Raw genomic sequence first — 24,564 nt, 5'->3', positions numbered from 1 at the left:
ACCGTATCTTTACAGGTTGTTTAAATTGGGCTCCCAGACAGCTAGCATATGAGTGCTGCACAGATACCGGTACTTCATGAAGCCATATTGCTGTCACAGAGGGTCCCAGCCATAATGAAAACCAACTGTGCATGAGGAAGGGAGAAACTAATCTGATTTGACTTACATCTGCAGCTGGTTCTCCAAGCATTGCGGCTTCACCGACTAGCTTGCAGGTGGCATCCTGCATAAACCCCACTGAAACCCATTGAGGATGAATAGCACTGACACTTTTTATAAGCGTTTCTAGTGTACTCATGGAACTTTTGAAGTTACTATTTTGCAATATTGGTAGTCTATGTCCACAATTTTTCTGGTTTTTTTTAAACAAGTTACTCACATTTACTATCCTAATTTGTGTTCTATATCATTTCTATAATACAGAGGTGTAAAAGCCAATATGGAATATTACAAACGGCTAGAGTATGTTTGTTTTTCAATACCTTAATTTAGTGAGGTTGTTTCTGAATTTCCATTGACCTCTCTTCTTCTGGGTATCCACAGACAAATGTGTTTTCTTTTTCTAAAATAAAATCTATATGAGTGCTTTTCTCTCTCTCTCTTGACTAAATATTTTTTCCTATGTTTTCTGCCAGAAAAGAATGTTGTTGTTGTTTAAATGCTTAGTAAACATAGCATTTAAACAATGATATTAAATGCTCAAGCTTGCCTTTCAATGTATCAAGATAAATGAGCCTGGTTCATTATCTTTACTTGGTTTCTTTTTGTATCAAATACTTCTTACGGAAGATCTTCCAAAAAGATAATGAGAGATATATTGTGGCAAATATTGTTTCTAATAACATATGTGAAGAAGCTGTCAGGAGATCCAGACGTCTACAGAAGTTGCACCCTATAGAAACTCTGAATGAGGGAGAACCTCAAAACAACCCATTGAAGACAGAGTGTTCAGCAGCCATGGAATGCTGACTACCTGTTTGGAAATGGAAAACTGGATGGAAGGAGGAATGGAATGGACTATCATACAGGAGGGCATGGCTAACTGACTGAAAGAGTAAACAGAAGCACTTTACACTGTGACTTTTTGTTGCAGAGAGAACAATTATTTCTGTCCTATCATGAAAAGTCGCACTGTGACTAATGAAGGCAATACACGCAGTGGCGTAGCGTGGGTTGTCAGCACCCGGGGCAAGGCAAGTAATTTGCACCCCCTAACCCATGGATTTGCGGCCCCTAACCCTAACCCCCAGATGTTGTGCCCGGCCCCCCCTCACCCCCCACGCTACGCCACTGAATACACGTCTGAATCTTCCAACTGACTAGAAGGAGACTTGATGCTACCAAGAAGCTGCTGCTCAGGGTGGTTCTGGAATTTCAAGGGTAGCTTCAAGTACCAAAAACAGGTTGGGCAGAGACAAAACCAATCAAATGTAGAGTGGGCAATGATGGTTTTCCCAAACTTGGGTTTCCAGCTGTTGTTGGAGTACAACTCCCATCATCCCTAGCTAGCAGGGATGATGGGAAATGTAGTCCAAAAGTAGCTGGAGATCCAAGTTTGGGAAATCCTACTCTACAACATCAGCTACATGGCTCTGGAAAGAAGCATCAAGGGCTTGGCAAATTTATGGAGTAGCAGGGATGTCTCGAGAGGGAGACAAAAGTCAGGCACTTCCCAGGTCACAACTGTAGTTGCAAAGGAAAGGCTTATGACTTAATTTGCAAATGCTGACAGTCTGAATGCTGTGCAGGGCTTTATTTTCACAATGTTGTGGCAGGCCTGGAGGAAAGGCAGGAGGAGAGACAGAAGGGCAATGGAAGTGACAAATGCTGTTTGAATTATAGTGGCTTCGAAATGCTACGGAGCAACACAGCTAAGATCATGGTTGCGTGGTCTTTCATAATATGGTGAAGGAAGACAGATGCTGCAATAAAGTTGTATAATATATAAAACCAATATACCAATTCAGCAAGCAGAAAACATTAATTGTGAGCTGCACAAGAAAGGGAGGCTTGTTTTTTTATGCTATTGGCAAAGTCCTAGAGAAACACTGCCTTCTAATCTGTCCTGAGTAGAGTTAATGCTAGTGTTAATGGGGTTATATTTTCCATACACTTCTCATTGTAAACACACATATTTCACAATGGTTTGTTTGGGGAGCTGTGTTCCCTTTCATTTGTCTGTTTTGCCTTGCCACTATTCCTAGCAGGGTTGGAAATGTATTGCAACCAAGCCATATGAACCCATTTTTCTTTCCTTTTCTATTGAATGCATATTGACACTCTTCTGCCTCGAAACACTCAGTCACCCTGAATTCTCTTCAGTTTGTTGGTATCCTCCTCTGACTATCAACCAATCCACATATTGGGACAAAATGAATTTGGAAAACGATTCTCAGGCAAATAATTCTAACTTGATATCAGCTTTGAAAACACTCAATAGTTTGTTCCTACTTAGAACATTCTTCCAGTTGTTCCCAAAAACTGATATGAAGATCATAGAATCATAGAATCATAGAGTTGGAAGAGACCACAAGGGCCATCGAGTCCAACCCCCTGCCAAGCAGGAAACACCATCAGAGCACTCCTGACATATGGTTGTCAAGCCTCTGCTTAAAGACCTCCAAAGAAGGAGACTCCACCACACTCCTTGGCAGCAAATTCCACTGTCAAACATGTTTTTGAAAGATAAATATGGTGCAAATGATTGGGTTTTATGAACCACTAGGTAAAGGTAAAGGGACCCCTGACCATTAGGTCCAGTCGTGGCCAACTCTGGGATTGCGGCGCTCATCTCGCTTTATTGGCCAGGGGAGCCGGCGTACAGCTCCCCTGTCATGTGGCCAGCATGACTAAGCCACTTCTGGCGAACCAGAGCAGTGCACGGAAACGCTGTTTACCTTCCCGCTGGAGCAGTACCTATTTATCTACTTGCACTCTGACGTGCTTTCGAACTGCTAGGTTGGCAGGAGCAGGGACTGAGCAATGGGAGCTCACCCCGTTGCAGGGATTTGACTGCTGACCTTCTGATTGGCAAGTCCTAGGCTCTGTGGTTTAACCCACAGCGCCACCCGCGTCCCTATTTATGAACCACTACCTAACGTTATTGCTTTAAATCAGGCTTTCTCCCACCAGCTGCTATCCATATGATTTGGACTACAACTCTCATCACTCCTGACCACTGACCATGCTGCTGGGATTGGTGGGAGCTCTAGTCCAAAACATCTGGAGGGCACCAGGTTGGGAATGGCTGCTAAAAAACAAACTACTCTGCTGTGAAATTCAGGGGTGGTTTTTTTAAAGCTTTCTAAGTCAAATTTTAAAAATGAAATGTGAAAGTGACTTGATTTTTAAAAAATAAAAACTGCACAACAGTTAATCAGTTGAAATTAGACATTAAAAATTAAACTTCAGTTCTAATTAGTCATTAAAAATATATTTGATTTGAGGAACAATTCTCTCTGTTTCTCACTATTCATCTTTCTTATTTTCCTTGTTCATGTAAAACACAGTGTTACAGTACTGTTGATTCCTCTTGATGTTCTAGCATTTAAAGATTTCTAAGCAGTTTAAAGATCAAGAGAAAAAGCCCCCAATGATCATGCATTATTTTCCTCTTTAAATAGCTATCAGACCTAATCCCCAAAGTGCTTTTTGTGTTTGAGGGGTTCTTCAAAGAGAAGTCTGGCATTAAGAGGAGGGATTGGAAGGGGAACCCCATTGTGGGGAGGGGGCGGGAGACTGGTGCACTAGTACTGTACCTTCTTATCCTTAGTTCCATTTCCCTTTACTTATTGCTCTTAGCCCAAAAAGTTGAGTTTCTGTTTTTTTTCCAATTTGAAGGGTGGTAGTCAACAGTTTTACTCAGAGGCACCAACAAGAGAAACTGTCTTTGCCTTGAAGTATCTCCAAAGCTTGCTTCACTACAAAGTGAATGGGATGGGCCCTTCTTGTTAATGTTTCAAGTTCTTTGTGCATGCCAACATGGTGAGAACAAGTCTACCAGTCCCCTCTTAGTTCTCTTTAACACACTGTGAACTTGGGGGGTGGTTCTCTTCACTCTATGCTGGGCACCTAGAGGGCAGCCGAATGCCAGGAAGAGATTTACAGCCACTGGGGACAACCTGGAAACTGCACATGTGGATCCCCATATGCTTACAGTCCAAATTCCCGTACTCTGGGGTTGTGAAGCAGACTGCTTTTAAAAACCCTTGGCTAGAAAAAAGGCACTGGTTCCTGCAGCTATGCATAGATGAGGTTTCTCAGCAAATCACAGTCCAAATCCTCACATTTGGTTTGGTTATATACATGTGCCAGGGAGATGGGATGGGCACTATATAGGCACATGAAAGCATCGTGTATGACATGGTCCTTGGGTATAGGATGTTTACGTTCAAGTGCTCACACACATGAACATGTGGAAGCATTTCTATAAAGTCCCATGTGATGGTTGAAACATAAGGATAGGCACTGAATGACAAGCCCCTGCTACTCCATATAAATGTCCATTTATAAAAGACATAGGGAAAAAGTAACTTTTATCAAAAGGTTCTTGGGAGGGGTTAATGAGAAAACGATTCTGAAGGGCAATAAACTGATAAATAATAATACAATATATGGACGCATATGCTTTGCAATTTTAGAGGTTCTCTGAACATTACAACAAGATTCCAGAAGCAAAAAGTCCTAGGAAAATGTTAATGTTAACTTATTTTTACTTTAGTAAAAAAAAGTGTTCAAAACTAATACATGTTGACATGTTTTTAGTGAAAACTTAACATTAACAATAAAAGCATGGGAACTAAAAAAAAAAAGTTAGATCATGATTTTATCTGACTCAACACTGCAATCTGCAACCAAATTAACATTTTGACAAAACTTAATTTACTAGATCATTCATGTGCATTGCAAATGGCACTTTTATTATTTGCTGGTTTGTTTGTTTGAATCTTGCACACCACCTCGGGCAACTTTCATTTGAGAAGCTGATTAAAATAGTGTAAATAAATGATAAAGAACAAACCTGTGTACATGTAACCACATAACTACATTTGTACATATGGCCTCCCCCAATAATTTTTTACTTCTGACTTACCTATCTTGTCTCTCAACCCAGTTAAATTTTAGATTGCAAGCTCACCAGAACAGAGAGGCCTCCCACACCCAAATCGACTGTCTTTCTTTTGTGCTTGTGCTCACTGTAAAGTACCAGATCTGTTGACAGTGGGATCTACGGTATATGAGGGGTGGCTGAAAAGTTCTCAGCTTGCCTTTTAGCCAATATCTAGGGAGGAAACCTGTGGCATTTCAGATGTTTGACTCCATCTCCCACCAGCACTCAGCATAGCCAATGGTCAGGGATGATGAAAGTTGAAGTCCAAAACATCTGGAGGGCACCAGGACTCCCATCACTGATGTAAATAATATAATTTTTCATGCAACATAATAATAACAATATTTCACCTGGAAATCTGATTTCTTGGGGATTAACTGCATTCCAAACTGATATGGAGACAAAATAAATCCTAAATCCTTACTTGATGTTTTGTTCAAGCAAAACTCCCATTGGGAATAAGGATGGAATGATAATGTGAGATTTGGCCTAGAGCAGCAACTTTTTCAAGTAGTTGATTTTAATCAGCTCAGGACTGTTTATACAATAAAATATGACACTCATGGAACGTTTATATCCTGAGATAGTTCATAATGGGGATGTCTAAAAAAATCCAGAGTCCTTCAGCAGGGATTCTCACACAATATTGTGGTTTTTGTGTGTGTGTGTGAGAGAGAGAGAGTGAGAGTGAGAGAGAGAGAGAGTGCACAATACACCTTGATATGTCTTTCTTTGTATTTTCATAGATTTCTTCTTTCATTTCCCTTCTTTCTTGTAAGATCAATAAAGGAGAGAAAACTATAGGAAAACCTATGATGAAAATAAGAGGAATCTGTTGGATCAGGCCCCATGGCCCATCTAGTCCAGCCCATCTAGCTCATCTAGTCCAGTTCTATTCTCACAGTGGGCAACGTACGCCCATGGGAATCCTCAAGGAGGACCCGAGCACAAGAGCCCCCTTCCCGTCCAGCAGTTTCCAGCAGCTAGTATTCAGAAGCATTACTGACGCCAACTGCAAAGGCAGAACATAGCCATATCAAAACTCATAGCCATTGAAAGCCTTGTTCTCCATAAAAAGTTTCTTCTAAAGGTTACCCTAATACTAGAACAATTCAGCAGTGAAATAAGCTACCCAGTGGAGCTATGAGATCTCCCTCCTTGGAGAGATATTCAAATTCCAGCTTTCAAGAAATGTTTGGTCAGGCATCTGTTGAGAATGCTTAGGCACATGATGTTCTATCTCTAGGACTGAACTCCAAATCACTAATCTACTACATATAGCAGCTGTAGCATTGGGATTAATATTAATGCCCAGAGTTTATTAGAGAGCAAAGAGGACTCCTAAAAGCATATTAACCACATGTTGTAAATAAATATTCTAAAATGCAAAGTCCTAGCAATACCTCTATTAAAATAATAATAATTTTTTTTTACAAACCACTTATCAACACTACTGTTTAGGCATCTATGCTCCAGCTAAATAGGTAAAGGCATATCCCAGCCCTTTCGTAAATCCTATCTACTAGCTTGTAGCCTGGCCCTGGCTCTGCTTTGCCTATCATGCTAAATATGTAAATAAGCATGTTCTTAGCAATTAAGATGAAGATAAACCTGCAACAGCTGAGTTGTTTGACAAAATGAAAGGCTCATCCCTACTCCCCTTTGTCTTTCAATTTCTTCCCTTGTCCCTAGGCACGGATCCAAGAGGTTTTTCTTGTGTCCCATCTGTTTTCCTGGGAAAGCCTGTGGTTTACTGCTGAATGAGAACAAGCATCAATCTGCAGAAAACCTGATTGAAATTTGTTGTGATTTATCAATAAACCATGGGTTTTCCTGCGAAAGCAGCAGGGCAAAAAAAACCCTATTGGGCCTGAGCCTAGAAACCACGGGACTAAGGGAAGTGTGAATGAGCTCTAATAGAGGTGGGATCATAGAACTGTTGAGTTGGAAGAGACACCAAAGGCCCAACCCTCTTAAATGCAGGATTCACAATTCATAGCTGTCAACTTTTCCCTTTTCTTGTGCGGAATCCTATTTGGAATAAGGGAATTTCCCTTTAAAAAAGGGAAACGTTGGCAGCTATGCCAACTGCTGTTTAAAAAACTCGAATGGAGGAAAGTCCACCACCTTCCAAGGTAGTCCATTCCACGTTGAACAGCTCTTACTGTCAGAAAGTTCTTCCTAATGTTTAGTCGGAACTTCCTTTTTGTAATTTGAATCTATTGGTTCAGGTCCTGCCCTCTGGAACAGCTCCCAAGCTCTACTGGGGCTTGCTTTGGACTTGGGGGAAGCAATAGCAGAGACACCAGGTAGCAGAAGTACTTTCAACTACAGCAGGGAGACAAACATAGGAACGAATTCATTGCTCACACCTCTCCCTGACTCAGAAGCCCAAGGGTAAAGGAGGCAACCATACCACCACTGTGCCAGGTTGCGTTCTCTTCCTCCTGCCTTTTTTGTACTTTAAAGAGTCCACTGAAAGGAAGGCACATGCAGGTTTCACACACACCATTTCAGTTACTTTTGAGGCATCTCTCTCATGGTCGGTGTGGATGTGGGAAACACAGAAATGCAGTTTTCAGTGTGCTTGCATAACCGATGGCTATGCAAGAAGATGGATTTACATTTGAAATTTCACTCCAGCTTTCCTTTCCTGTTAGAATAGGCACGGGGAACCTTTGGCTCTTCAGACGTTGCTGAACTACAACTCCCATTAATTCCAGCAAGCATGGCCAATTGTCAGGGATCATGGGAGTTGTAGTTTTAGTAACATCTGGAGGGACAAAGCTCCCCCACACCGGTGTTAGGACTACCTTAAAGAGAAATGTTCTGTCATTTTCTTTTTTTAGTCCTCCATATGCCATTACACACACACACACACACACACACACCATAGTTGTATACACCTGGGACTGAGATTTTTACATTTTAACACTAATGGCATAAAAGTGTGGGAGGAAAACCTTCTCATTCCTTCCACAACTCCCCTTCTCCCTCCCCCACCTACAGTGAAGATGACATGGTTGTAATCTTATCAGTTTCAAGGCTGCCAGTAAGCTTCACTTCACCATCCTCCCCCTGCCTCCAGTGTAACTGACAACCTTGGGGGAAACCTTGTCACTCACGCTAGGGAATTTTTACCCATCCAGTCCGTTTCCCTGCCACCATAGCTGAAGAAAAGGAGGGGGAGGTTCCACCCCTCAAAAGGGGCCATGTATGAGCACAAGCACTCCTGAGCACAGCAACACTTAATTTTTATAGAAACTAACAAGCTATTTGGGACGCGGGTGGCGCTGTGGGTAAAACCTCAGCGCCTAGGACTTGCCGATCGCATGGTCGGCGGTTCGAATCCCCGCGGCATGGTGCGCTCCCATCGTTCGGTCCCAGCGCCTGCCAACCTAGCAGTTCGAAAGCACCTCCGGGTGCAAGTAGATAAATAGGGACCGCTTACCAGCGGGAAGGTAAACGGCGTTCCGTGTGCTGCGCTGGCTCACCAGATGCAGCTTGTCACGCTGGCCACGTGACCCGGAAGTGTCTGCGGACAGCGCTGGCTCCCGGCCTATAGAGTGAGATGAGTGCACAACCCTAGAGTCTGGCAAGACTGGCCCGAACAGGCAAGGGTACCTTTACCTTTACCTTTTAACAAGCTATTAATTTCACTAGAAGACAGAGAGAGAGATTGCAAAGGAATTGGCAGTGGGATAGATACCTATGGGATTGCATCTGTTTAGTCACAGGGTAATATGGACAGGCAGGTAATGGAGACTTGTCCTGCACTGGTCCCGAAAATGTCCCCCTTTAAAAGCAGTTTCCAAGCTATCACACTTCCCTGGCATAGAGGCAGAGCACAAGTTTGGTAAGTCATAAAATGGTTCACTCACAAAACTCTTCCAATGTTGAATTCCTGTGCTTTTGCATACAGCAATCAGAAAAGATGCACAGGCAGTAAAATGTTCCTTAGTTACAAAAGGTAAAGGTTTCTAAACTATTGGTAGTGAAAAACACTAGCTTCAGACTCTGTTCAGGTCTGAAACAAAAGAGGCTGGTTAAAGCCAGGCTCAGAGCTTCTTATATACTGAAGTTCACATGGGTAGAAAGAGACAGACAGAAAGACAGAGGCTTGGTGACCCATTTCCTCTCAAGGTGGGAAGTGATGACATAGGCTAAGCCTGGCAGGACAACTTACTCCAAGGTTTAACCCCTTCATGCACTAATTAGATTCAAAGATGCTAGAGCTATATGAGGCTGTAACTCCACACAGACAACTCTGTTTTCCTAAAATGCCAGTCTGTAAAATCCCACCTACACCCATTTAATCCAGTAGGAAATCCAATGAGGAAAAAGGGGGGAAAAACTTTTGCCAATGGGCCATTTTTGATATCTCAATGACCTGCTTGCAACATTATGTCCCTGTCTAGAAGCACCTGAGGTGTCGTGACATTTTAGGCACAGGTGACATTAATTTGTCAATTGGCAGTAATGAGCATTGACTGAAGTGAGGGTGGAAGGTGCACAAAGAATAATCAAAATGCAAGGCTGAGTCTGGTCAGATAGCTGCATTTACAACCCAGTATGTATTGCCAGTCCCAGCTCTGTCTGTCAACTGCACTTAAGGCTCATTCACAATTACGATTTGCCCCGTACTTTCAAGGCACAGCCCTGCACTTTCAAGCTCCGTGTTGGAGTGCTTTTTTATTTGCCCCATCTCTTCCTCCACCCTTCAGCTCTTTAAGACTGAATCAGAATAAACTGCAACTCAGGTTTCCTGCAGATTGCCATTTACTCCCCATTGGTTTTCAGAAAAGGTGTCAACCCATGCCTTGTAACACGGCACAAAAGGAAGTCTGGTTAAGCCTACATCTGCCTTCCTTCAGACAAGTGCACTTAGGTGCTCATCCAACGGCATCTGCTGCTTGCTCCCTGTGATGAAAGGCGCAGGAGATTACAAGGTTGCTCTAGCAGCTGATGACAGGCACCTTGCAAGTAAGATAAACTTTGCAGGATATCTGTACCAAGCCAGTTGAGAATAGAGCTCAGTAGACGAGCATCATTTTAAAGACGTCCAGTGCTGCTGCACCAACCGCTTTCAGCTATAAACAAAGTCTCTGCATTGTTTAGTTACTGAATATATGGCTAGGATCCATCAGTGAGTAATAACGGGATCGATCAATTGTAAGCATGGGTCACCAGAGATCCAGCTGAGGAATAATGCACAAAGAGGCTGGATGAAAATGAGTTCAGACAAGAACAGGGTTAACAGGTGGTTCCTAAGCAAAAATAGACGTCCGTGGATAGTTCCTCTCAGAAGAAAAAAAAACGGGAGGAGCGGGAATAACTCTCTAACAGAGTACAATTGCTGACTAAGTTCAGGACATAAAAGCAGAACAGGCTTAGCACTGCTTTTCATCCATAAAGAAAAACTATATGAAGCATTTTTCAGCTGCTGCATTTGCTACAGGAAACTGCAGCAGAGGACTCGGGAATGACTGGCACATCTTGTCTTGCTGCTGCCTTGCACATGTAATGCAGCTCTGAACGTTCTCATTTTTTAAGCATGTATTAAAGTCGCAAAACATGATCTTTATTAAGGCAAATATTCAACTACACACACCAGTTTTATCGGCTTTACTGTTCACGTGGGTCAGGAACTGCAGACTTGATAATCAAGGGAGGGTGATGAGTTTATGACTGGGCCACGAGGACACAATGCTTACTGTGATTTCCTAGGCATTTGTGGGAGTGTGTCAGGCAGGGGTCAGGAGCCTCGGACCTGGGGGCTGAATGCAGCCCCCGCAAGCCCTTAGGAGTCTCCAATGGTGGGTTGAATCTGTAAGAGCTACATCTCCTCCCCAGCCCTGCTCTGCCCCCAAAGAACATAGTCATGTGTCCTTTGACTATGTTAAACCTATTGTTTGCCTAAATGGAGGAGAGAGAGAAGTAATAGCCTGTGAATTTTGTGTTGCTGGTATGTAGTTTACTGTAGAAAGGAAAGACTCTCACTCACTTTTTGCCTCTGGCCTCAGGCACCACTGGCATGTAGCCCCTGGAAGGGTTGCCTACAAAGAAATGTGGTTCTCAGACTGAAAGAGCTGCCCCTGCCCTTAGGTAGGGCATGGCTGGTGGTAGGAAGCACCAAAGTTTTAAAGATGGGCTGCTTGCACATCAATTCCAATCACCTATTGACCCAAAGTCTGCCTGACTGAAGGCAATGTGGTGTAGTGGTATACGTGAACAAACTAAAACCATACGGAAGTTGCAGTTGAAGGTGTTATTAGCGTTTATCATAATGCATTTCAGCCTGTGCCAACCTCCCTTGAGGCTGAAATGAGCACATGTAAGGAAAGCTTAAAGGTTGCATTGCATAAAGATAAAGATATTCTCTATGAACTCTATCGTAAGAAAAATGGAATGCTTACATGGTGCTGTTAATATTCTCATACGGAGCTTTGATATGTTTAGGCTATGACATTGTTGGACAAAGTAACCAGCCCCCTTAGGGGTTGAGTCAAATCATTCTAATAATTTCATTTTATTCTGACATTTAGGATGGAATTCAACATCACACTCTTCCAGTAATTCTGTCTGTCCACGTATTGCATCTTGCCAGATGTTCTCCTCTCTCCCTGCCTATGCACAGTTTTGTGGGTTCTCCTGAACCCCAGAGCCAATTTTGGAGGGCACAGGGAAAGGAGGGAAGAAGTCCCCATTGCACAAGTCCTTGTGCAGGGCTTTTGCTGATAGGGATGGTTAGGTGAATCCCACCCTTAGCTGGCTACCTTGTCTTAACATTCTAACGCTAAGTTTTCTTTCCTGAGGTCCTTTGGAACTTTCCTCCTCTGGAAACTGAGCAAACATTTGGCCTGGGTATTATTCAAAGCACAACAGAACATATTTATTTGGGCTAGAGTTTGTTATTGCTAAGTTAGGTCATTAATTTCAATAGGTCTACATTGAATGAAACCTGGTTGAATACTGCTCTTTGGGTGGATATTTTTTTTTACCATTGTTGTGTGTCTACCTGACATCTGAATTATACATTGTAATCAGCTCCTAGTATTTGGGATGCAGTGGACCAGAAATTTAAACAAATGACTGATCAGTGTTGTTTATAGGACATTTACAGAAACTAGCTAGTGTGTCCCAACAGAGTGTAATTTTGTTTCCGCATTTTGTTCTGGTTCCTGTAGTTAGTATGCATCTTAAGACATTTTATCACTGTTTGCAAGCCTGAAAAAGTTGCTCTGCTCAAGAATACTGCATACAGTCTCTTTGCAGACATTCTGAGGGCATGCAAAATGTTTGTATAAAATGGATGCTTTGAAGAGGCAGAGTGATCCTCTAACCATATAGAAGACACACTCAGGGCCCCAAACCTATTGAAACCAATGGAATTATAATCACAAATTGTAAGAACAACATGTTATAAAAGGCAATGGCTGATGCTGAAAACGGTATCCTAGCGCTGAGGTCTTCTCCTGTCCTGTGAAATGTGAAGCATCTCTTTTCTGGTGATGCAAGGGCACAACATGATGTCTTTCCATTCCACTCATATGTTTTGACTGTCCCTATTCTAAGTTGCTCGCTTCCACTGAAGGGAACAAGGGAGCCCACAGTGGGATGACAACACGCCGTTGAGTAAGTGCTGCAACATGTTGTGGAACATTGGAGAGATGCACCACATGGTGTACTGATTTTTCAAGCATCTATGCATCTTCTATAACATTTAGCTTCTCCCTTGGTTGTTGTGACTTATTTAAACCCATTAAACTCACAAGGACACAAGCATTTAAACAGAACTTAACCTCTCCTGATCAGCAGTCAAGACTTCTGGATGCCAGGGGGGGAATTCTCTTCCCATTTACAATCCTCAGCACTCATATAGTATAGTGCCGCATTAGTTGCATACCCCAATTAAACTTGCAACAGGGATGTTCAGGGTACAACCCTATACTTGCATCCATGGAAGCATGCACTACTGAACACAGTGGGACTTGCATCAAAGTAACCTGTAAAGAATTGCACTGTTAATACTATCAGAAACTAGTGTCCTTCAGAAAGTTTGAGGGCTTCTTTCTTCTTCCCTCGGATTTCTCCATATTCCTGTTCCTGCTACAGTGATCATTTAAATTGAATAATGCACAATTTATACATTGCAGTTGAAATGATTCTCTTCAAAATAGTGTTTTTGAATTTCCGGAGCTTGCTAACATTTTTCAGTGTATAAGATCTACTGTAGACTGGAGAGAGAAGCGAGAGAAGCTAACAGTTCAGCTGATAAAAACTGACTGTGGCTGACAGGCAAAAAAGGAAGAAGGATGCCTTAACTCTGCATATGAAATGTGTCATTAAGCAATTTATTAATGACAGCAGCCTCTTTGTTCTTGCAGCCATCAGTGAAGATACAGCAAAGGAAATGGAGGAGCTGCAGTTATGCATTTGCAATACACAAAGTCCTTGTTTTTCCCACCAGGCACTGCAGGATAGCAATTGTCCATTCACAGCACATAGCAGATAGTCTGCATTTCAGAGCTAATATTTTACCATTCCTAAGCTGGCACTTATGAATCAAGTGCAGTTACTTGTTTCCCCCCCTCAAAAAAAAAAAACCCTTCAAAGTATATTGCTAGGGTGACCCATCAAAGGTTTCTGAATTCGTAAAAGCAAAATGAGTTTGAAATTAAGAACAATAATTTTCAAAAATGCAACACGTCCCTCCTTCCGAACAGCTCGCAGAGCTTTCAGAGTGATGAAACCTTGCAATGCCTTCAAACAATACACCTTTCTGCCATTATATATGTGTGTGTGCATCATGGGCTATTTGGGCAGGATTTTAAACATGCATCTCTCTGAGAGTAGCTTTCTCAAATGCATGTTGCAGCCACTCTCCTGAAAACAATGTGAGTTCTGTTCAGCTGAACCACTGCTCCTGCTCCCTGCAGCACTAGCAGGTCACTTGAATGCTGCAGCCACCCTCCAAGTTAAGAGTACAGGCTGTTTTTTGATGACCAGTTGAACGCATATGTCACCAAACAGTCCTGAGAAGATGCTGTTCACTGTTTTGCCCTTCAGCTAGCTGTTAATATATTATCTCTTTGTTGATAGTTTCAGCACAAACCCTTCAATGAAGTTAAGGAAACAGAGGAGCATTTGTAACCTGCTAAATCACTCAGAAGATAAAGATCTGTAACATATATTGCTAATAAATATTTTTTATTTGCATTGCCATTCATTTCTCCCTCCATCGGTTAAAAACACACGATATTCCTAGTTATCTGTTCCAGCACATTTAAAGCAGAGTCCTTTTCATGTCTACTCAGAAATAAGACTCATTGAGTTCAGTGGGGTTTACTCCCAGGTAAATGGGTACAGGATTGCAGCCTCAGTTACCTGTAAAGCTTCTCTTTTTCAAGCCACTGAAATGCTTAAGAACTAAAGGGGGAAGAAAGCTCTCCTAATGGTCATTAAGTGTTACTGTCCCAGAACCTTTCCTTTATCGTTTGCACTCAGTTCAGTTACAATTCATGCAAGTTTCCGTGGCTTAGGACAATACCAACAACGATGAAAATGCAGCCACGGATATTTAAAAAATAAACAAGCAGCAGTTTTCTTAGTGAGAGCCATCAAGGTTTTCTTCCAAACACAAATCTCACCTCTGCTACTAACTTTGGCAAACGCAATCTCTCTTTCTCCCCCTCCCCCTTCTGCAACCTTTAAAACAAACCTTCCCACCCATGATCATGCCGTTTCTGAGGATTTGCTATATACATACCTCAACCATTAAACAAGACATTTAACCATAGTGGCAGTTCTGTGACCTTTGAATGCTGCGAAATCTGTGAGCGGCGCAGCTTGTTCATGAAGACTTGTGCTGCAGGATCCAGAAACTGCATTCAGGATGAAGCAAATAATTGAGGGAGACGCGCGAGAGGAGAGAGGAAGGTGCGCATGGACATGTGCAACGGGGTGGGTGGAAGGACCAAGGAGACAGGAGAGTGCCAAAGAAGCAGAAAGAGAGGAGAGGCTCTCCACAGAAGACGGCGGCGGCACTTTCTTGCCAGACGGGTGCTGGGATAGAGCGCTCAGCTGGGGCTTTGCTGCAGTCTCTGAGTGGCTGAGTGTTCAGCAGCAGCAGCAGCAGCAAGTCGAAGGCCAGTGCCGTGCCTGGCTGGGAGGTGCTGTCAACTGCCACAGGCACAGCCGAGCCGGCCAATCAGCTTGCGCCCTGCGAGCTCGCTAGAGTGAAGCCTGCTCTGTTTATGTTTCCTCGTTTCAAGAGTGACGTCAAAGGGGTTTAGTTTTTCCTCTGCATGTGCTATTAATTTTAAAGGACTACTATGGGAAGAATGTGGCAGTGATTTCGGCAGGCTACCACCCTACTCTAGAAAGAAACCAGAGCTGGAGGTGTCCCCCCCCCCCCAACCCAGCCCCGCCAACAGATTATTCTTTTTTTAAAAAAGAGAGGAAAAGAAAAGAATCTAGATCTCACTTAGAAATGTTTTTGCAGTCAGTTTTGCTGCCAGAGCGAGCTGATGAATGCCAGCAAAATAAAAAGGCTTCACATATAGATTTGTTTCAGGACGCAAGACTGCACGTTGCAGGGGTTTGATGGAAAGAATCTAAATAAAAAAGGAGCCTTGGGCTATGTGCGCACATTTTATTCTAGAATCAATGGAGACTGGGTATTTGGAGGTGTTTTTTTTTACATAGTCCACACAGTGTCTAGATTATTTTGTTGGTGTTTTGTCCCGAAAAGTGCTTCTTGAGAAACTGGTTTCATGACAAAAGTAAAAGCTCATTGCAGATTGATGCATTACCCTGCAGTGTGTACATGGGCGTAGCCAGGATTTTTGTTGGGTGGGGGGCAGGACTTGGGGGGGGGGACGACAGAACCAATGTGACTGGTCAGTTACCTAAGTATTTCTATTGTTTTTCTATTCTACTTCCCCCTTGCCCCCCCCCCGGCTATGCCCATGAGTGTGTCCACTTGAAAACAGATGACGGTAGTCTTGTGGGTAGTTGTATACTAAGACTGCAATCACCGCTTCCTTCTTCATTCACCTGGGGCATATGAAAGGAGGAAAAGGCACAAACAAGCTCATCAAGGCAAGGGCTTTCAAATGGATCTGTTCTCTTTCTGTGTTCTGTTGTTATATATAACATATATCCAAGATCTATGAGGACGAGCTGAAGGAGGACTTGGATCTGAATTGTCACTGTATTTTCATGTTTGTTACTACTCTGGACCAGATTTCCCATGCTTCAGTGTTTCTGGTATTTGTTGATACCAGATTTATTTGTTTTTATTTCCAAGGATTTGACAAAAATAACTGTTTCTTAAGTTTTACTTATCAACTTCATAACATGGAAACTTACACAATGTCCATATTCAAAGCCCCTAGGCAGCACTCCATTTTTCTGAGTAAACTTGACTCCAAGCCACAGAAAAGCTGTAGGCGGTGAAGGTTAACTGTAGATGAAGGTTGCCTTCCACTTCCTAGCCACCATGGTGCGTGGGTGTGTGTTGGGGGGCTAGCCTCTGTATTCAGTGGCAAAGAACAAAGAAGCAGACCATATACTGACACTCTTTAACTTGGTGTTCACATGGGAGAATGAGGAAATGGAGGGAGAAGGGAGAGAGATTGAGTAAGAAGACTCAGTGGTCCATCAGAGCAGTTCCTGGGCCTGCAAACTGAAGAGAAGGGGGGGGGGGCACACACAACCATAAGATTTTCCTTTTCAGGTGTGGAAAATGCACTAAGAGCGAGATGTCCTGGCTCTCTCTGGGTAAAGAATTCAAACTCAGATTATGGTTTCTGCCAAAAACGTCCAGGCTCAAATCAGTATGGTTCATGAGCAAGGCACAGGTTAAAGGCACAACAGGTGAAATATGTTGGCTGCTTAAGCTAAGATGCTGATCCAGTCGTTGACACATACCAGGGATCCCTGTTGTAAAGTAATGGGGTGGACAAAGGTTTCGTGTGGCAAGTGAGGCATGTCTTTGGACTGGGCAAGCAAACGGGAACTCCTTCTGGCGGGTTGGTCCTGAGCTGTCCATTCATGCCAGTGCTGGCAACTCCATGTTCTAGGCAACCTGGCATCTGATGCTCCTCCAGAGGCAGAAGCTCACCAGTAGGAACTGGAGGGAAAGGATGCTCCAGCAGTGCAGGGGCTGTGGGCTGGGCTGGCATGGGCTGCTTGGGGGACAGTCTAATAGATCCCTCCCCGGGATCAGACTCCCCAGGTTCTCCCCAGGCAACTCCGATGTCTCTCATGGCCCATCTCAGCCTGCTGGATCCCTCCCTGGAATAATTGGTCTCCAGCTCCTCAGGCTTCTCCCACTGTTCATGCTGATCTGACCAGCCTCTCCAAGACATTTCCATGAGACGTGACACTAAACTTGTACAAAGGCCCAACTGATGGTGTCTCTGCTAATCTAATTGTAATCAGAATGCAACATGATATTTCAGCAAACAACAGTTGCTTTTATAGCTTGGATGCTAGATCTTTGCAAAAATCTAGAAGATTTAAAGCTTAAACTCAGTGCATAAGTGCAACTGGAAATTGTGTGAGTTCCTGTGATACATTTTGTTTGTTTGTTTGTTTGTTTGATTAGTAGATATGATTGTGGCAATGAAGGAAAGTCCTTGGCAGTGCTAAAGGGAAGGTGGTGATTCAACAAATCCTTTGCTTATAATACAGTACTGGTTTAAAGTATTTGGAAGTCAGATTGATACAAATGTGGTACAAGCCAGGTGAATCAACACCATGTTTGAGCTGTAATAAATAATCATGCATAGACATGTCATAATTTGGAAGCAGAGAATTATCTCTGATACATCTTTTTAAAAGCAAATGTGAATGTTAAAAGAATGCTGTGAACTGCTCCAGTTATGCTGGAGGGGTGAAGTGGCAAGACAAATTTCCTTAAAATCATAAAGCACAACTGGATTGCTTTAAAAATCCTTTATGAAATGTCTCACAGGTTCAGTAAAAGCTTGTTTCATGTAATCTCCCAAGGGGAACACTAAAAGGTTAAATCTTTTATGTAAAAGTTTCCAGAACAATTTTGAGTATTTAGAAGGGATGGTTACATTTCTAAGTAGATATACCAGATAAAAGCATATTGTCTACTGTAACTTGTAAGAGAATAACATGTGAGATTTGAGGCAGAAAGAAATAAGGTTATATCTTAGCATAGGGGAAATAAATGTGGCGCTAATCAACAGATATCAAACTGTTCCTCCAAAGGCATTGTTCATACTACAAATTCAAGCATGGATCAGAACAAACATTTTGGTGGCATTTCCCCTCAGCCCTCACAGATAATTTATAGATTCAAAAATGTCTGAATGCTATGGACTCCTGTTGGTTCATCATTAATTAGTGAAGAAATAATTGCAGAATAGATCAGAGATGGTTGAGCAGGCCACTGACTTGCCTGCTTCATAAATCCATTCACATGCTCAACTTTTCAAGTCAAGAAGTTACCTCCAATGGGTCTTTTGACCTCTCAGCTTGAACAGTCAAGCAGCCCAACTTCTCGCCCATTCAAGTTTCTGTTGCACTACACTACATAATTTGAGGGCAAACGATGGTTTGCACAAACCACAGTTTGCCACGTTCAGATGAAATGAAAAATCTCCTCCCTTCATGTGCAGGGGAATGGTGGAGGGAGGACTGTACAAACCTGTAGCTTGCCAGTTCTCATTCTTGTCATAAGCAACCATGGTTTGTCATCACATCTTCAAAATCCATATTGACAGGAACCCTCTTAAACCAGTGGTGTTTCTGATACTAAATTAGGGGTAACAGGAAACTTTTAAATTTTCTAGATTTTGACAAACTTTTGGTTTCATAATTCTTCACGTACTAGACACAGAGGTTTAGTCTTAGATATTTCTATTTCCATATTATTGAGTATAATGCATATTAAATCAAGACTGTGCTGTTACTTTTTGCACTTCTGTTTACGTTTGTACTCCAAACTAATTTGTACTCTGTTTATTATACGGTTAACTTGCTACATTTTGAAAAACACAAGTAAAAAACCTTTTTTTTAAAAAAATAAATTGTCCACATACATGAAACAGTGGCACCCTCCCAGCAGCAGTACTGCTTGTCACAATAGGGATGGGACAGGGCAGTGATCGCAACATGAAGGGAGTTCCAGGTTGATGGCAGTGGCCTTGCAGATACATGCACCCACTGCTTGCACCCAACCTCAAGTTCCCCTAACCTTGCTCCCACATCTCCCCATCACCTTCCCCACGGATGCAGTACTGGCACCCAAAGTACACCACTGCCGCTCCGTTCTCTCATGCACTGCTGTTACATACATGATTGAAATACCACATCATATTGTTGAGTTCTATTGGGATCCTCACTATTGCCCTCCAGTTTCAGCAGTGGAATTTTTTGGTCAACGTTCTCAAGACAACAACCCACCCCCCCATACTGTTTTGCAAAGAGTGGATGTGTTCATCGGTGACAGACATCTCTTTTTACCTGCCCTAAATAATGTATAATTACAGACCCTCCAAGTGTCCCTATTTTCCAGGGGCGTCCCTGATTTAGAGAAGCTGTTCCTATTTCTGATTTGATCCCAGAACGTCCCACTTTTCCTTAGGACGCCCCTATTTTCATCAGAGAAATGTCGGAGGGTATGTTAGCGTTGGGGTGGCTTGTGTGCCAGGAAGGGTTGCACAAAAGAAGGGGAAGGAGGAGGCATGGACATGGGAGTGAAGGTGAAAATGGGGTTGCAGAATAGAAAAGTGGCTTCAGAAATGGAGTTGGGAAGGTAAAAAACGGTTGCATGGGGTGGGAAGGGGGTTACTATGGGAGGAGTGGCAGGGAGGGTTGGCGCGGGGCGTGAGCAGGGGTGCAGTTCCTATTATAATATAAAGGCACTGGGTGCATTTATAGTGGGGAATTTGGGCCTCAACATCATGCTAGTGATGGTCTTAGTTTCATACCCCAACCATGAGAGTAGAAGCTGAAAGGTCAGAGTTGCAAGTACTAACATGAACAGCCACTCCCAGGTAAGGCAACACCACTGAACTTCCAGCTTACTACGTTAGCTCAGTAGTTTATTATTACATGACTGTGTGATGTAATACAAATTACCACTGCCACTCCAAGGTGGTAGGAAGGAATGCAGCTCCCTGGGATCAGGATTCTAACTGGCTGGTTATTAATACATGGAATGGCATTAACTGATAGCAGGGGATGCAACCCTGTGACTAGTGTGCACAGAATTGCAGGCAATAGCTGGAAAGAGTCATGGCTGGCCGTCTGTCATGGCAAATTAATGAAAGACTTTAAAGTAATTGTACATGGACCCCAACTTTCCTTCCACGATTGTAGCAGTTTTCCCTTTTCTTTGCTGCATCCCCCAGTCCTCCACTAAATCTTGTAAATGGCCTGCAGCTGAGCTATGGGCCTTCTCATTCATTCATTCAATTTATATACGGCTCTATACCCGCAGGTCTCAGGGCAGTTCACAAAATAAAATCACAATATAAAACCACAAAACATATAATCAAAATAAAAGCAGCTGCAACTGTTGTTGTCAATGTCTTTGTATCTTAAAAGGAAAACATACCTGCTTTTTTCTTCCTACCACACCGAGGTGCCCAAGGAAGCTTTCAAAGAGAGAAAGAGGCATGTTCCTTCTTATTGCTGTGCTGGTTGCACCTGCGGTCTCTTCCCTGCTGCTGGCAACACAGGTGCAGAAAAGGCTTGCTAGCTTTGGGAAGCCATGGTTGTCCAGCCCAGCTGGTAAAGAGAAGGCCCTGGAGGAAGCTGCTGTTCCTTTAAGAGTTGCACAGAACCAAGAATTTCACCAGGTGTAGTGTTTCCCATGCTTTCTGACAGAAGAAGGCAGCAGGTAGAATTGTCCTTTCCATGCAAGGTTGCAGTAACTTTTTGGGGGGTCTGAACTAGATGGCTTTACACTTTATCCCAAAAATCTGTCTACAGAAGCAATGCTTTCCTAAGGGTTATAGCACCTCTACACAGCAATTGGTCTAGGCAAATGCCTCCCACTGGCTTCAGTAGGAGGCTGTTCCCAAGCCAGATTGCTGGGGGTGAGGGCGGGAGTCTGAATACGCCTGAGTGGCCCCGCCCACTTTTGCATTGGCCCTGCCCACCAGCGGCATGTGGCTTCCAGAAGGCTAGCCATGAGGAAATGCATCTGTCAAGCTCAAAAAGATTCCCAGCCCCTGCTTCACACAGACACAGACGAACATGTCTCTGGAAGCTGGGAGAGAAAGAGGCTGGTGCCCTGCATATTAACCAATTTGGGCAGTTGAAGTGCAGCTAATACCCCTTGCTCACATCTTTATCACGATTGTGGCACTGTTCTTCTCCAATTCTGTCCTCATTTTATTTATGAAGTAGGAGGGTTCAGCGCTATTTTTCTAGAAAAGAGGTGCCGGAGCTTGCCATGAACCGCCTCCCTTGTTCTCTTATAACGGCAATGGCGCCCATCTGAGAGGTGCTGGAACTGAGTTCCGGCGAGTTCCGGCTGAAAAAAGAAGCCCTGGGAGGGATCATACCATAACAGTCATATAATTATTGCGTAACAAATATAAAATGAAGAAGTCGCATTCACAACTAAGAACCAACGTTAATTGTTTTGTTTAAAAAACATAACCAAAATGTAATGACTCTTCTGTACACAAGAAAGTAATAATTATCTTGTAGTGAAAACACAAACCAAAGGAAGAATAAAGTGTGAGAGAGCGAGTAGGAGTGTGTGTGTGTGTGTTATGAAAGGACTAAAATGTGAATTAAAGGCATATGTTGACTGAAATTATTTGAGCAGTTCCTGATCTATAATCCTAAAGGCAGACTATTCTATCAGCAAGGCTCATAATCGGGCTAAACATGACCCAGATTAAGAGGAAAGCTCTTGGCTAGCAGGGAGGAAAAGTTGAATTGTGCAATGTTCAGCGATTAACTCAGATTCACTATAGGGATGAGCGAGGATTTTACAGTCAATCCCTTGTGAAAGTGGTAGGTCAGAATGACTTTCTTCAGGACAGAGACAACAGAGTCATATTTGTCATGTGTACTCTGCCTGGAAACCTGCTGCCATTCTTGATGCAAGGAAATGAAGTTTGACAGAAAACCACTCGTCTGAGTCAAACTTCACATTCATGCTTTTCTGACACGAGCTATTCGGTCATCTTCATTCGCAAAAGTAGCAAGGTACGGAAGCTAGTAACTCACCAATCACACTTGCCATGGCTCAGTATCATTGTATTTCTAACTCACATATGGTATTGCCCTTATACTGACAAGTTTAAGAATGGCTACCAGTTCTGCGGAAACAAAGCTTGGTGGTCTCTAATCCTGGTTTCCAGTCAGTTTAAGAGTCAAAGAACACTTGATATTTTGGTGTTTAACCTGAGGGTTTTCTAAAATTGCAAATTATTATTATTATTATTATTTATCATTTCTACCCCGCCCATCTGGCTGGGTCTCCCCAGTCACTCTGGGCGGCTTCCAACAAAAGATTAAAAATACATTAAACCATCTGTCATTAAAAACTTCCCTAAACAGGGCTGCCTTCAGATGTCTTCTAAATGTCATATAGTTTTTATTTCTTTGACATCTGGCAGAAGGGCATTCCACAGGGCGGGTGCCATTACCGAGAAGGCCCTCTGCCTGGTTCCCTGTAACTTCGCTTCTCACAGTGAGGGAACTGCCAGAAGGCCCTCGGCGCTGGACCAAGGGCCAGCACCAGCTGGGTAGACTGATAACTATCAGGATCAGAGGAAACCTGGAAGGGGGATTTACTGAGGAAGAGGGAGATCCCAAGGAAAATCTCTTTTCTGAAATTTGTATTGAGAGGAAATTTCCCACGGGAACCAATGACAGAATAACATGGACAGGCAGGATCGCGGGCCTTGTTAACTATGCTTTAGGATGCTACAAAACATTCATTTTGATCTTGACTAAGTTTCAAGCAAGAATCTCTTGGGAAGGTATTGTTTAAGACTTTTTCACCTCACTGAGTTGCTATTCCCTTTCTCTGTCATGCTGACAGTGTATAATGATGAAATTTCTGTGTTGCTGTTCTTTAATGACACTAGTGATATCATGATAGTTGGTATTTTTTACTTCCCACTAGCCAAACTGGGACCAAACCTTTTGCTCTGATTTCCTTTGGACCATGTCGGTGAGCCCGGGGGGGGGGGGTCTTTTCGTCTGGGCAACCCAGGACCTCCATACACACTTCCCAGGCTTGTGCCCCAGGGACGTCACTTTCATGCTGCTAATGCAGCCCTTTGACTTCAACCCGGGGACACACTCCATTGTCTCTTGACCAACAACAGAAAACATGTAGCAGAAAATGGACTATGAAGGAGTAATATATATTACCTGTACCCAGTTTATATATGAATTCTACTAATATATATGAATTGTCTAAATCAAGGGATACATAGGTAGAGTAATAACAAAAAGCCCTGCTGCTGGTAGCAGTTAGTGTGCAATAGCATTGCATTCGTCTGCAATAGCATCACTGGCATAAGACCCCAAAATAAAGGGTTTGCGAAATGCAGTGCAGGGTTACAGATGGATCTGCTGGATCCAAAGTCTGAGTGCTGCTACAGGAAGAAGTTTTAACCACCTCTGCATATGCCCTGGCCAGCAAGTCTGCAGATGAAGCGGGGAATGAGTTGCTCTCTGCCCTACTCTGCCTTGATTAAGATTTGTCTCTAAGTGTCTTTGTTTTGTCATGTTAAGCTAGTGGTCTACTAAGGCACCTAGATCCTATTCACATGTACCAGTGGCAAGCCAGTTGCCCCTGATCTTATATTTGTGCAGCTGGTTCTTCCTGCCTAAGTGTAGAACCTTACATTTGGACCTATTGAAATCCATTTTGTAAGTTTGGGCCCAGTTCTCCCATTTATTAAGGTCATCTTGAATCCTGACTCTGCCTTCTGTGGCTTCGGTTACCCCTCCCAGTTTGGTGCCATCTGCAAATGTGATGAGAATTTGATGAGAGGGAATGGCCCAAGGAGAGTCCAAAGAGCTGGAGAGAGACTCCTGGAGGGCTTCATTTGTCCCCTGTGCCTGGGGTTCCCCACCCATGCTTTCAATGCAAAATGTTTTTATTTCACCTTCTGGCTACCATTTCTACTGATGCTGAAACTTTTGTCCCATGACAGCCTTATAAATGACTTGAAGTATGATATATGTCCAGATAACACACTGAGCCAAGGCACACCTTGCTTTTCAATGACAGATCGCTAAGTCATTTCCATAAGCACAACTGCAATACCACTCCAGATCTACTAGGCAGATGCGCAGAGACTGTTTCTGGTGGAGATGAGAGATAGTGCTCTTTCCCACTTTTTGTGCGCACTGTAAGACACACTTAGCAAGTCTAGTGCTCTTTGAAGTGCGCACCACTCAGAGTGACGTTAATCACTGGTGGCAGTCTC

General features: G+C 43.1%; 1 protein-coding gene across 2 annotated transcripts in view; it reads right to left on the bottom strand.

Annotated features, from left to right (window-relative positions):
- The window catches only part of PDE7B (phosphodiesterase 7B), a 162,228-nt gene that overhangs the window by 114,524 nt on the left and 23,140 nt on the right, over positions 1-24,564 (bottom strand). The window contains exon 1 of one of the 2 annotated variants that reach the window (XM_080999696.1): positions 14,880-15,270. The exons of the other annotated variant lie outside the window; for it this stretch is intronic. Within the exon in view, the coding sequence (XP_080855822.1) occupies positions 14,880-14,900 (21 nt within the window). The 5' untranslated portion in view covers positions 14,901-15,270. Of the gene's footprint in view, positions 1-14,879; positions 15,271-24,564 lie in introns of those variants that run through there. 2 annotated transcript variants of the gene reach the window in all.

The sequence above is a fragment of the Podarcis pityusensis genome (genome assembly GCF_964106645.2).
Source record: "Podarcis pityusensis genome assembly, chromosome: 3".
Lineage (NCBI taxonomy): Eukaryota > Metazoa > Chordata > Lepidosauria > Squamata > Lacertidae > Podarcis > Podarcis pityusensis.
Note: the sequence above shows the minus strand (reverse complement) of the source record. Positions and strands in the feature narration are given on the sequence as shown.